Source organism: Phocoena sinus, chromosome 6, assembly GCF_008692025.1.
Source record: "Phocoena sinus isolate mPhoSin1 chromosome 6, mPhoSin1.pri, whole genome shotgun sequence".
Classification (NCBI taxonomy): Eukaryota; Metazoa; Chordata; class Mammalia; order Artiodactyla; family Phocoenidae; genus Phocoena; species Phocoena sinus.
In genome coordinates this window covers 54,022,601-54,035,233 of record NC_045768.1, presented here as the reverse complement: position 1 = coordinate 54,035,233, position 12,633 = coordinate 54,022,601, and the positions used below count along the sequence as shown (strand labels likewise).

General features: G+C 39.3%; 1 protein-coding gene across 1 annotated transcript in view; it reads left to right on the top strand.

The window, feature by feature from the left end:
• Positions 1-8,126, top strand: part of LOC116755002 (histone-arginine methyltransferase CARM1-like) — a 172,896-nt gene extending 164,770 nt beyond the window's left edge. Inside the window, exons 12-13 of the mRNA XM_032633879.1 lie at positions 2,575-2,664; positions 7,971-8,126. Coding sequence (XP_032489770.1) covers positions 2,575-2,664; positions 7,971-7,980 — 100 coding nt within the window. The 3' untranslated portion in view covers positions 7,981-8,126. The remainder of the gene's footprint in view (positions 1-2,574; positions 2,665-7,970) is intronic.
• The last annotated feature ends 4,507 nt before the right edge of the window (positions 8,127-12,633 follow it).

Sequence of the window (12,633 nt, the reverse complement as noted above, 5' to 3'; positions counted from 1 at the left end):
AACCCAATCCAAAAAATGGGCAGAAGACCTAAATAGACATTTCTCCAAAGAAGATACACAGATTGCCAACAAACACATGAAAAGATGCTCAACATCACTAATCATTAGAGAAATGCAAATCAAAACTACAATGAGGTATTACCTCACACCCGTCAGAATGGAATCACCCAACAATCTACAAACAATAAATGCTGGGGAGGGTGTGGAGAAAAGAGAATCCTCTTGCACTGTTGGTGGGAATGTAAATTCATATAGCCACTCTGAAGAACATTATGAAGGTTACTTTAAAAACTAAAAGTAGAACTACCATATGACCCAGCAGTCCCACTGTTGACCATGTACCCAGAGAAAACCATAATTCAAAGAGAGTCATGTACCACAATATTCATTGCAGCACTATTTACAGTAGCCAGGACATGGAAGCAACCTAAGTGTCCATCGACAATGAATGGATAAAGAAGATGTGGCACATATGTACAATGGAATATTACTCAGTCATAAAAAAACGATATTGAGCTATTTGTAGTGACGTAGATGGACCTAGAGATTGTCATACAGAGTGAAGTAAGTCAGAAAGAGAAAAACCAATACCATATGCTAACACATACATATGGTATCTAAAAAAAAAATCTGATGAATCTAGGGACTGTACAGGAACAAAGACTCAGACCTAGAGAATGGACTTGAGGACATGGGGAGGGGGAAGGGTAAGCTGGGACGAAGTGAGAGAGTGGGATGGACATATATACACTACCAAATGTAAAATAGATAGCTAGTGGGAAGAAGCCACATAGCACTGGGAGATAAGCTCAGTGCTTTGTGTCCACCTAAAGGGGTGAGATAGGGAGGGTGGGAGGGAGATGCAAGAGGGAGGGGATATGGGGATATATGTATGCATATAGCTGATTCACTTTGTAATACAGCAGAAACTAACACAACATTGTAAAGCAATTATACTCCAAGTAAGATGTTTAAAATTATAAAAAAGCCCACAGAAATGAGTGCTTAAAAATATATATATGGCTATGTCTTCCTCTTATTTTGTTTGTCCTTAATAAAATCTAGACCTTGAGTTACCGGTTTCACAGAATCTGACCTTATATTTAAACCTACCCAGGCCACTATTGGGAATGATAGGGAGGGATTTATATCACTCACTAATTTCTGGAATTTAAAAAAGAAGCCTAGTTATCAAGGAAATTCAAATTAAAATAATAATATTTTAATCACAACCATTTAAATATTAAGAATTGGAAAAAGTATAATGAAATTAGTAGTTTTATGCTTTGTAGGTGAGGAGGTAATTTGGTACACTTTCTGGAAGATAGTTTAGCAGTAGGTCTTGAGAGCCTTAAATATGTTTTATATGCTTTAGGCTGGTGAGTCTACCTCTAAGAATTTGTCCCAAGCAAGATAATCCTAGATAGTACGTAAAGATGTATTACAGGAATGTCTTTTGCAGAGAATTTCTGTCATAAAACCAGATTTTTGTTGCCATAAGTAATAATATATTATTATAAAAACATAAATATTTAACAATGAGAAATTGCTAAATGAATTGTGCTATACCCACATAATGGTATTGAAAAATACATTGTTGAGAATTATAGGATAAATGCTAATGTTAAAATAAGGAGATAAGAAGGACTATTTAAGCAATTAAAGCATGATTTTGCTAAAATTTTATATTTATAAATGTAGGGAAAATTACATAGAAGGGAAATATTCTACAATGCTAGTTGAAGGAATCCTTGTCTAATGACATTATGGATTATTCTATTTCTGTTTTTCCTTATTTTTCTACAGTGAGTATGTCACCCTTTTATAACCAAAAGAAATACATATGTTCTTGAGAATGACTAATAAAAATCCCACAAACATAGCCCCTTCAGATCAGTCATCAAGGATATAGCGTATTACTTGTTATTATTAGCCGCTTCTTCTCACTGTAATTGCTTGAGGCTTCGTCTGGGGTCTCTTAAAGTCAATCACATTTGTTGGCTGTTTTACGTCAGTTTGAGGTTTTAGCTTAGCCAGTTCTCGCGTGATTAAGATTGTTTTGGTACATCAGTGGTGACCCATAAAGGGTCTCTGTTACTTAAAGCCATTTGTGCCATTGATATTGATAAAGCTTTTTTTAAAAAATACTTTCATCGACCAGAAATACCATTACTTTTGTAATATTTAAACCAAGAAATTATAGCTATCAGACTCTTGTAATAAACAGTTTGCAAGCAAACAAGCCTTCAATTACCTCTACCAATATTAATCATATCCAAATAAACAGATACAGAAACGTATAAGATGCCAAACACATGCTCTTAAAACCCACATGAAGTAGGTATGCGTAGGTGATGCCCAGGACTTCCCTGGTGGTCCAGTGGTTAAGACTCCACGCTTCCACTGCAGGGGGCATGGGTTTAATCCCTGGTCAGCAAACTAGGATCCCACATGCCACATGGTGCACTCAAAAAAGTAGAAAAAAAAGGAAAAAAGAAGGTGCCCTAAATATATGTGACTGGCTAACACCAGCCTTGTGAGTTGATATGTTGGTTTTCTTTTTCTGCCTTACAGACAGAGCTATGACATTCAGATCGTGGCGCTGGTAAACCAGACAGGCTTGAGGTCTGGGAACACCCTCGATTTAAAGAATCCTTTCTTTAGGTAAGAAATGCCCTCATCCATTTCACACCTATGTATATAGGATCTCAATTGACCATATGACTGGGTAAAGAGGTTTAGAATAATTCCATCTTTCCTAAGAGGAGAAAAAGCATCTATTCTTCTCTAAGGAGACTTGGATCCCGATATGGAGTTGAGTGTTTTATGTTCCATTAAATAGAAATCTATATAGAACAGCGCAGGAGAGTCCTACAAAGTGAATTCTCCTTACAGCTGTGTGACCTCAGGTAAAGTCACTTTCCTTCTGGCATTCAGCTTTCTCATCTGCAAAATATAGAGTTTAAAGATGATCTTCATTGCCCTTCATTCACTATGGGATGATTTTACGTAGCAGTTATTCCAATACACCTAAAACACGAGTCCATTTAAAGTAAATTTTTTTAGATGTTTTTTGAGAGCATGTAAGTCAGGACCTAATTTTCTTTGGCAGCTGTGCAGATTTTGTCTGATACGAACTTGCCACAGTGGGTTGGATACAACAAATGTTTGTGGAAAATCTCCCAATTTGCATAGCTATTCGGTATGAGCCAATTAAATATCCACACATGAAATCAACCACACAAAACCACTGGACACTGTCACTCTTGACTTTCTTAATAGAAAGTGACTTTTCTCTCATATTTTAATGTCTCCCCAAGGCTTTAATTCAAAGCATCATGTGTGTATAGTATTAAAATCTTAAAGAAAAGAGGAAACTCAGGAAACCACACCAAGAATTCTTTGGCCAAGATGGGAAAATGAAATGTTGACCTTGAAGCAGGGGAGGCAAGGCTGTAATTGTATATGTTGTATGTAGGCTATCACACATGGTGTGACTCTTTGAAACGTATTGCCAGTTAGGGATATGGATCTGTCTCGAATTCCAAGGGAAGAGAGAAATCCTCGCTCCCATCCCTTTGCACAATCCTGCCATGTTAAGGAAAGAGCACAGGTTTTGAGCTCGGAGAGAACAGGCTGACTACTCATCAGTACTATTGAACCTGCCTAGCCCTCAGTTTTCTCATCTGTAAGATGGGATAAACAGCATACCTCACCAGGCGATTGCAAGGATCTATAACCTGTCCAAGTATGTAGTAGTTCTCATAACTGGTGCTCAATAAATGCCACTTTCTTTTCTTCCTGTTCTCGGCTCACCAGCTCTCTCTCTGAGTAAATAGATGTTGATTTGTAGTTCATTCCAAACAGAATCATTTGGGTTTTGGAAAAGAAAGTGTATTCTTGTAGCGTTTCAGAAAACCCACTTTTGAATGAAAGAACCACATAAGCTAGTAACTCTGAGTCCCCCTTCCACTTCATCACACAAGACCAAGGTTTGAACCAGAAAACCACGGAGAGAGGGCCCGGGCCTTGGCCAGCCCCTGCTTCGCACGAAGACATAAACACAGTAGCCACAGGTCAAAGTGAGAGTGTCAAAGGTCTGCTGATGCCTAAGATGGCTACAGCCCTGTCAAACAGATGGACAGTGGAGCAAGGGGCAGATACCTTTCCTTTTCCCCTTTTCCCTAACTCAGCAGCAAGTCTGATTCATGTATTTAATTAAGCAAATGAGGTGCTTGAAAATGTAACTTCCCTGGGGATCACAGATCTTGAGTATATTTCTTCACCATCCCTTCCTGATGTCTAGGCCTCGGTATCTTCAATGGAGATGTGGGCTAACTGACAGAATTTTTGACGAGTACTTGGTATATAGTAGGTGCTTAGTTAAATGTCCAACAGTGTTAATACCCTTCTCCTCCTCCACATGCAACTCCAGTTTGCTATTGCAGCAACCGAGAAGCAGCAGCCCAAGGGGGAGAGAGAGAGGGAATGAGAGAGAGAGAGAGAGAGAGAGAGAGTGTGTGTGTGTGTGTGTGTGTGTGTTTAATGTGTATATTTGGGAGAATTAAAATAAATGGCATTACCCAGAGGAACAATTGGTAATACAGCCTCAGAATAACTTTCTCTCCATTTGCTTTTTATTCCGCCCGTTTTTAGGGCACAGTAGGCCCTACTGACACACGAAAGCAAAAGATTCATTTTGGGGTTTTGGCAGATCCCCAATATCATCTGGCCACCAGTGACATGCTAAAAACATGTCAAGATCAACAAATTAATTGCTGAACACATGAGCATCCACCATTACACATAATGTGAAAGTTTCTCTCTCTCCTTGGGCAGTGTCGGGGGGACTTTTATTTTGACTATTAATTATTTTAAAATAATTTGAAAATAAGAGCTAACAGCTGTTCCTAAAAGTGAGCAAAGGCACAAAACTACTCCATCAGGGAGGGAAAGTTCTCCGGTAACCTAGTAGATCTTCCAAGAACTGTGAGACTAGTCCTTCATCATTAGGGTCCCACACAGTCTGTCCCAGGACATGGCTGGGCCACTCACTGTGCTGGGCTGTGGAAATGCGGCTGTGACCAGGGCAGGTGCAGCCCCTGCCTCCATGAAGCTCTCATTGTAGTGGGAGGGAAGTGGGCATTAAATAGCTATCTGCATAATTAATTATATCATCATTACTGCAATAAGTGACACGAAGGAGAAGTAGAGGTCACCAAGAGAGTGTTAATCCATAAAACCACCACCACGGGTGCCCCAAACCCAGAAACAGCTGAAGCTGCTTCAGAGCACCAGGAGAGAGAGCTCTGAGGTACTGTTGCTAAGTCCCACTAAGGAAAGCTGGGACCCAAAGTTTCCTGTTGAAACATGAGACCTTAATCAAGTTTGCTCACTTCTGAGAAGCCTCCCAAGCCCAAGGCTGGCTGAGATGCCCCTCGCACATCACTCAAAGAGCCCTGTGCAAATACCACTTTTAGGGTACCTGGATGGCTCTCTGTCTCAATTATTATTTTATTTGTCTGCAACACCACATACCTTGAACACAAGATTTTGCCTACTGCCGTTTATAATGCAGTGTAATGCAGTATCTAGCACAATAGGTGCTATATAAACACTTGATGAATGAGTGAATGGATGTGGCCCCATGGAGCTCCTGATGGCTCCTAATAGAACTGTGACCAAGATTCCATGGCCCAAAGAGCATTTCATCTTCCATGCTCACACCGCAAGCCAAGCCTCTGTTCTACTCATGGCTTCTCACAAAACAATTTGACCATTCTTCCCCCAAAACACTAAGTTCCCTTGATTTCCTCAAGTTAAATATTGGTTTCCTTTGTGCTTTTTTTCAACCAGTTTATTAAGTAATTATTGTGTGCCAGGCACTCTTCTCAGTGCTGGGGTATAAGAGAGAATGAGATAGGTACAAACTCTCTGGTCCATGGTTTGATGTCTCCCAACAGACATCAGGAAAGTAAGCAAATAAATAAGATAATTTCAGATAGTGGTAACCTCTGAAAAAGATAAACAGAGTAATATCTACCTGATTTCAAGAATTACAAGAAAGCTACAGTAATCACGGCAGTGCAGTACTGATGAATGGATGGCATGTAGATGAACAGAAAGAAATAGACATCAGAAACGGACCGAAACGTATATGTCAATCGATTTTCAACAAAGTTGCAAAGGCAACTCAATGGAGAAGTGATAGTCTTTCAAAAGCGGTGCTGGAATGACTGGGTATCAGTATGCCATTAAAAAAAACCAAAAACAACTTCCTCCCATATCTCACACCATCTCTAAAAATTAACTCAAAAGGGATCATAGATTAAAATGTAAAGCATAGAAGAAAATTTTTGTGACCTTGGATTAGACAGTAATTTCATAGATATGGTACCAGAAACAATTCATGAAAAGAAAAAAATGATAAACTGTCCTTTATCAAAATTAAAAATGAATGAAAAGATAAGTCACAAACTGGGTGAAAATATTTGGAAATCATTTATCTGGAAAAAAACCTAGTATCCAGAATATAAAAAGAAGGTGTGATGCAATATTCTCAAAAATAATAAGAAAAATAATAAGAAAATAATGATTTTTTTTAAAGAGCAAAAGATTTGAACAGATACTTTATCAAAGAAGGTATAATAGCAAATAAGCACATGAGAAGATGGTCAACATCATTGGTCATTAGGGAAAGTGCACATTATAACCATAATGACATACCATTACACACCTATTACAATGACTAAAATTAAAATCCTGACAATACCAAGTGCTGAGGAATTCGTGGAGCTCCTGGAACTCTCATTCATTGCTGGTCGGAATACAAAATGGTACAGCCACTTTGGAAAACAGTTGAATAGTTTCTTCTGTCATTAAAAATTCACTTACCATATCACCCAGCAATCCCACTCCTTTTACACAAGTGAAATGAAAACTATATTTGAATGTTTATTGTATCTTTATTTATAGTCACAAAAAATTGGAAATAGATGGAATGTCTTTCAAATGGAGAATGAATAACATCCATACAATGGAATAATTTTCAGCAGTCAAAAGAGATGTAGTACTGATACATGTAATAATACAGCTGAGTCTCAACTACATTATGCTCAGTGAGAAAAAGCCAGACCTAAAAGGGTACATACTATGTGACTCCATTTCTATGACGTTCTGGCAACGGGAACACTGTAGATACAGGAAACAGATCGGAGCTGGGGTTGGGAGAGGGTTGACTATAAAGGGGGTATGGGAACATGGTGCAGGGCGATGGAATTTTTCTAGATCTTGATTGTAATCGTGGCAGTATGTCTTTATGTGTTTGTCAAAACTTGCAGACCTGGACAATAAAAAGGGTGAACTTTACTGTATCTATAAAAATACTTTAGTTATATAAAAACTTACAAGAATGAAAAAGGGATAGCAGAAAACAAATGAAGAGTGATGTGCTGGACAGTGGCAAGGCCAGGGATCGGGGGTGGGTGTTATTTACGTGGGGTGATCTTCTAGGCCTCTCCAAAGAGGTAGCCACAGAGTGAAGACATAAATGTCAGGAAGGAACCAGCCTGGGCAGACATGCCCGCAGAGCCTTCTACAGGAGAGCAGGAAGGGCAAAGCCCTGAGGCAAAACGAGCCTATTGAATAGCAAGAAAAGAGAGAAATAAGCCGCTTAGTCTTTGCTGTAAACCTATAAAAAAAAGCAAAAGTCTTTCAGTGAACAAAAATCTGGATCATCGTCTCAGATCTGAATTTAGGCTATGCATAATCAAACTCACTAAATATAGTGGGTAAATACAGATCTAAGGCTGCCCATAAAAACTCCAGGAAACAGCATGGAGCAGGAAGAAGGAAGTAAGTGGGGGCAGGGAGGGAAGGAGGGGATGTGAACATACAACCGGCTTGCCTGTAGCTTTGGATCTGGTGGAATTTAATTACTCAGTGTCACAGAATCACCTTCTCTGTTTTAGGTTTGCTTAGAAGATAGTGACAAGCCAAGCCATAAGTAAATGAAGGCCTGAGAAGTCCCTTGACATGCAAGTTAATCCTTCATGTTCACATGCATTCTAAATTTTACAAGGATGTTTAGGTTTATTTAAATTCCTTTTTTCCACCTTAACTTTAAAATGTGCATCCTTATTTGACTGACAAATCCATTTCTTGGTGCTTCTTTACCTGGACTGGTCCTTAACAGCTTTCTGCATGTAGCTGAAGAATGATTTTCTTTTCTGTTTTTTTTTTTTTTTTAATAGTAAAGCCAACAGCATTGCTTTAATTTTTGAAGTATTTAAAAGAGAAATTGAACAAAATCCTACCTCATGTTTATAACGTATGCGTATGTATGACATGACATTAGAGCATGTGAGGGGTGATCTATTTGCAATTTTAATCTGTTCTTGCAAATATTTTCAGTAAATAACAACTAGTGCCTAGCTCAGCGATGTGTTAAAGAATTTTTGCTTTATTCAGGTCATAGAATAATATGATATCAGGAATGTTCCTCATTGGCAATATTTGATGACTCTGTGTGTAGTTAAGAAAATAAAGATGGAACCTTTGTCAGTCCTCTTAGGTTTACAATAAAAATGTACAGTGTGAGACACCAGTGAGGCCTCTCCTTTACGTTAGGACATTTGTTGTATGTCACACTTCAAATGGTGGTGAAAGATGATCTTTCTAAAGAGCGGGTTTTCCCCTGGCTTAACAACCCTTATAAAAATGGATGTCACGTCAGCACCACAGTCTAATGAAGCCCAAGAGGCAACCTGCTCACTCTGTGGGGGAACCTGGGATAAAGAGCAGTTACATATTCTCATCAGTCAGCCGGTCACCCACAGCCGTCAGCTTTCCACTCCGGTGCTTTCACTCCTTCTGGCAGCTCAGTTTGAAATAGCCTTCTCCTTCTATCCATTCCAACAGTCCTACTCCCAAGACTGCAAGGCTTCCTTGCAACTCACCCTCACCAGCATGCCTCTCTAAAAGTAGCCTTTCCTACCTTTAATGTGTCTCCCTTCTTGAACGAACCCTTTCATGCAGTATTTTATCACTTCCTACCGTAAACACACACATCTTTCTCATCTATTAACTGGTTCTTTGTGGGTTGGATCAGAGAGCGATTCACTTTTTAATTTTCCACAATGCCTAACAGTGCACCTAACAGTACACCCAGTGCTCAATAAATGTACATTGGTAAAATAAATAAATCTATCCTGAAGTTAAGAGTAATTAGAATAATGGAATCGGGCCTGACAGTGTTCTTTTTTTTTAATCAATATTTTTTATTGAAGTATAGTTGGTTTATAGTGTTGTGTTAATTTCTGCTGTACAGCAAAGTGATTCAGTTATACATATATAGATATAGATATATATAGATATATAGATACATTCTTTTTTAATATTCTTTTCCATTATGGTTTATCACAGGATATTGAATATAGTTCTCTGTGCTATACAGTAGGACCTTTTAGTTTATCCATCCCATATATAATAGCTTACATCTGCTGACCCCAACCTCCCACTCCATCCCTCCCCCAACCCCCTCCCCCTTGGCAGCCACAAGTCTGTTCTCTATGTCCATGGTTCTGTTTCTGTTTCATAGATAGGTTCAGTTGTGTCATATTTTAGATTTCACATATTACCGTTTTCATATGGTATTTTTTTTTCTCTTTCTGACTTAGTATGATAATTTCTAGTTGCATCCATGTTGCTGCAAATGGCATTATTTCGTTGTTTTTTATGGCTGAGTAGTATTCCATTGTATATATGTAATACCACATCTTCTTTATCCGTTCATCTATTGATGGATGTTTAGATTTTTTCCATGTCTTGGCTATTGTGAATAGTGCTATGAACACAGGGGTGCATATATCTTTAAGAATTATAGTTTTGTCTGGATATTTGCCCAGGAGTGGGATTGCTGGATCATATGGTAGTTCTATTTTTAGTTCTTTAAGGAACCTCCATACTGTTGCCCATAGTGGCTGTACCAAATTACATTCCCACCAACAGTGTAGGAGGGTTCCCTTTTCTTCATGCCCTCTCCAGCATTTGTTATTTGTAGACTTTAATGATGGCCATTCTGACCAGTGTGAGGTGGTACCTCCTTGTAGTTTTGATTTACATTTCTCTAATAATTAGCAATGTTGAACATCTTTTCGTGTGCTTATTGGCCATCTGTATGTCTTCTTTGGAGAAATGTCTATTTAGGTCTTCTGTCCACTTCTTGATTGGGTTGTTTTTGTTGTTGTTACTGTCGAGTTATATGAGCTGTTTGTATATTCTGGAAACTAAGCCCTTGTTGGTCACATCATTTGCAAATATTTTCTCCCATTTGGTAGCTCGTCTCTTCATTTTGTTTATGGTTTCCTTTGCTGTGCAAAAGCTTGTAAGTTTGATTAGGTCCATTTGTTTATTTTTGTTTGTATTTCTATTGCCTTGGGAGACTGACCTAAGAAAACATTGGTACAGTTTATGAGGCCTGACGGTGTTCTAATTGCTTTTCAAGAAACTGTAAACCCTGGATTACAGAAACACAATATGGCTGCTGCTGCTGCCACTGCCTCCACCCACACCCAGGGCAGACATTCATAATCAATCCCCACACTCTTTCCCACCGAACCCTGATGTGACCTCACAGTCCTTCTCAGCCTGACGCCCTAGGAAGCCGTTATCAATCTATAGTTGTGGACACAAGAGATGAAACCCATGACTTTCAGTGATTCAAAACATTGATATTATTTCCCAATCTTAGAACAGTCCTGAAGATCTATAATATTACGAATTTATAATTTGTCCTGAAGCACAAATTTGATAACAGATACCTGCTACAAGGGTGGATAATAGGGAGGGTCTTTTTGTCAACAACTCAGAGGATGCATCTCCATGTCATCAATAACTATCCCAAGGTATTCCTTAAAAATTGTTTGTCATCATCTTCACCCTATTTTTAGAAATTTAAGTAAGCTCTTAGTGTTACTAAACAAATGATGTAGAGTAGAGCTTACTTTAATGGAGGAATCTAGTAACTTTACTACTTATTCTAGTCCTATATCTTATAGAATTATTAAGAATCAAAGGGAATTACTTATTAAGTGTTAATTTACTGCGTTTCATGGGGAAATTACATTACCATATTACTTACAAATTTGAAAGTGACCTTAAAGCATGTCCCCTGTGAATATCAAGAGTAGATTCTGAATTTAGGGAAACCTTGGAGACCTCAGTCTTTCATGAAGCCATCACATCATAATTAAGACAAGGTCAGAGCCCTGGGGAGTCATGGCAGGTTGGTCAGGAGCTGATGTCAGGAGCTGCTCTGAGGTAGCCCGCATCTCAGGAAGTGCAACCAGGACAACTGTGGGACTTAGAGGCCGCACAGGCTGAGGAGCTCCAGGACATACACCAGGCAGTGGCTGTAGAGGTTAAATTGTGCCTTTGACTGCCAGTAAAATGAGGCGCTGACTGAAAATAAACAGTAACTTTATCATATCACAGAACAAAAAGTCCAGAGGTAGAGCGGACTCCAGGATTGATGACTCAGTGGCTTGGTGTTTTCATCAAGGACTGAGGTTCTTCCCTCCTTTGGCTCTGCCATCCTCCCTCATGGGTCAGCCCCCTTCAGAGGCACAAGGAGACCATGAAAGTTACAGGAGTCACATCTACACACACCGATGTGCAGAGTCATAAGAAGAGGCTGTCACTTCTGGTGTCGCCTCTTAAAGATATGCTGGTTATATCACTTATATAACACTTATTATGTACCAGGCACTCTTCTAAGCACTTTACAAACGTAAACTAATTGTGATCCTTACACCTTGTAGGTGTGTATTATTATTAACCCCATTGAACAGATGAGGAAATGGAAACAGAAAGGTTAAGTAATTTTCCTGATGACACACAGCTGGTAAGTGGTGGTGCCAGGACTGTAAACCAGGCAGCCCACTCCAGAGTCTGTGCTCTTAACCACAAAGCTCTCTGTACCGCAAAAGAGCCTTTCAGAAGCAACCCAGAGACTTGCCTTCATGCTTCCGTGGCCAGATGTGAGTCACATGCCCACCTCTAAACCAGTCAGTGACAAGAGATATGGGATTACTACAGAGGGGCTAAACTGAACAAGATTTATCTCTGAGCTGGAGATGGACTCAGCCTGAAAAAGAGTAGGGTTCCATTCCCCAAGAAGGGGAATGGACATAAGGCAAGGAACCACTGTCACCTGCTTTTGAGGGGCTGCCTACAAACAGTCCAGCCGCACTACTAATTCCATTTCCTCTGCACTTATAAGGTAAGACGGTGTATTATACCGTAGTCATCCACACACGTATGTCTCCCTCTTCCCACTTGCTTGCAAGCACTCCGAAGATAGGAACAAATCTTACAAATCTGCATACTCCCCACAGGGCCTGGCATAGGGCCTGGCTCATAGAAAGTGTTCAAGAAACGTTTGTTCATTATAATTGAATTTTCATTCTCAAGTCTACTTAATTGGAGAGGTCAACAGTTGGCCATGCTCAAGGCAGGCTGATAATGCATTTTCACATTGATCTAGCAATCAAATAAATTCTGAGAAACTTCCCTTGCCATGCAGAATAGCATGAAATCACACATTAACATAGGTCAATACAAAAGCCTAAACTT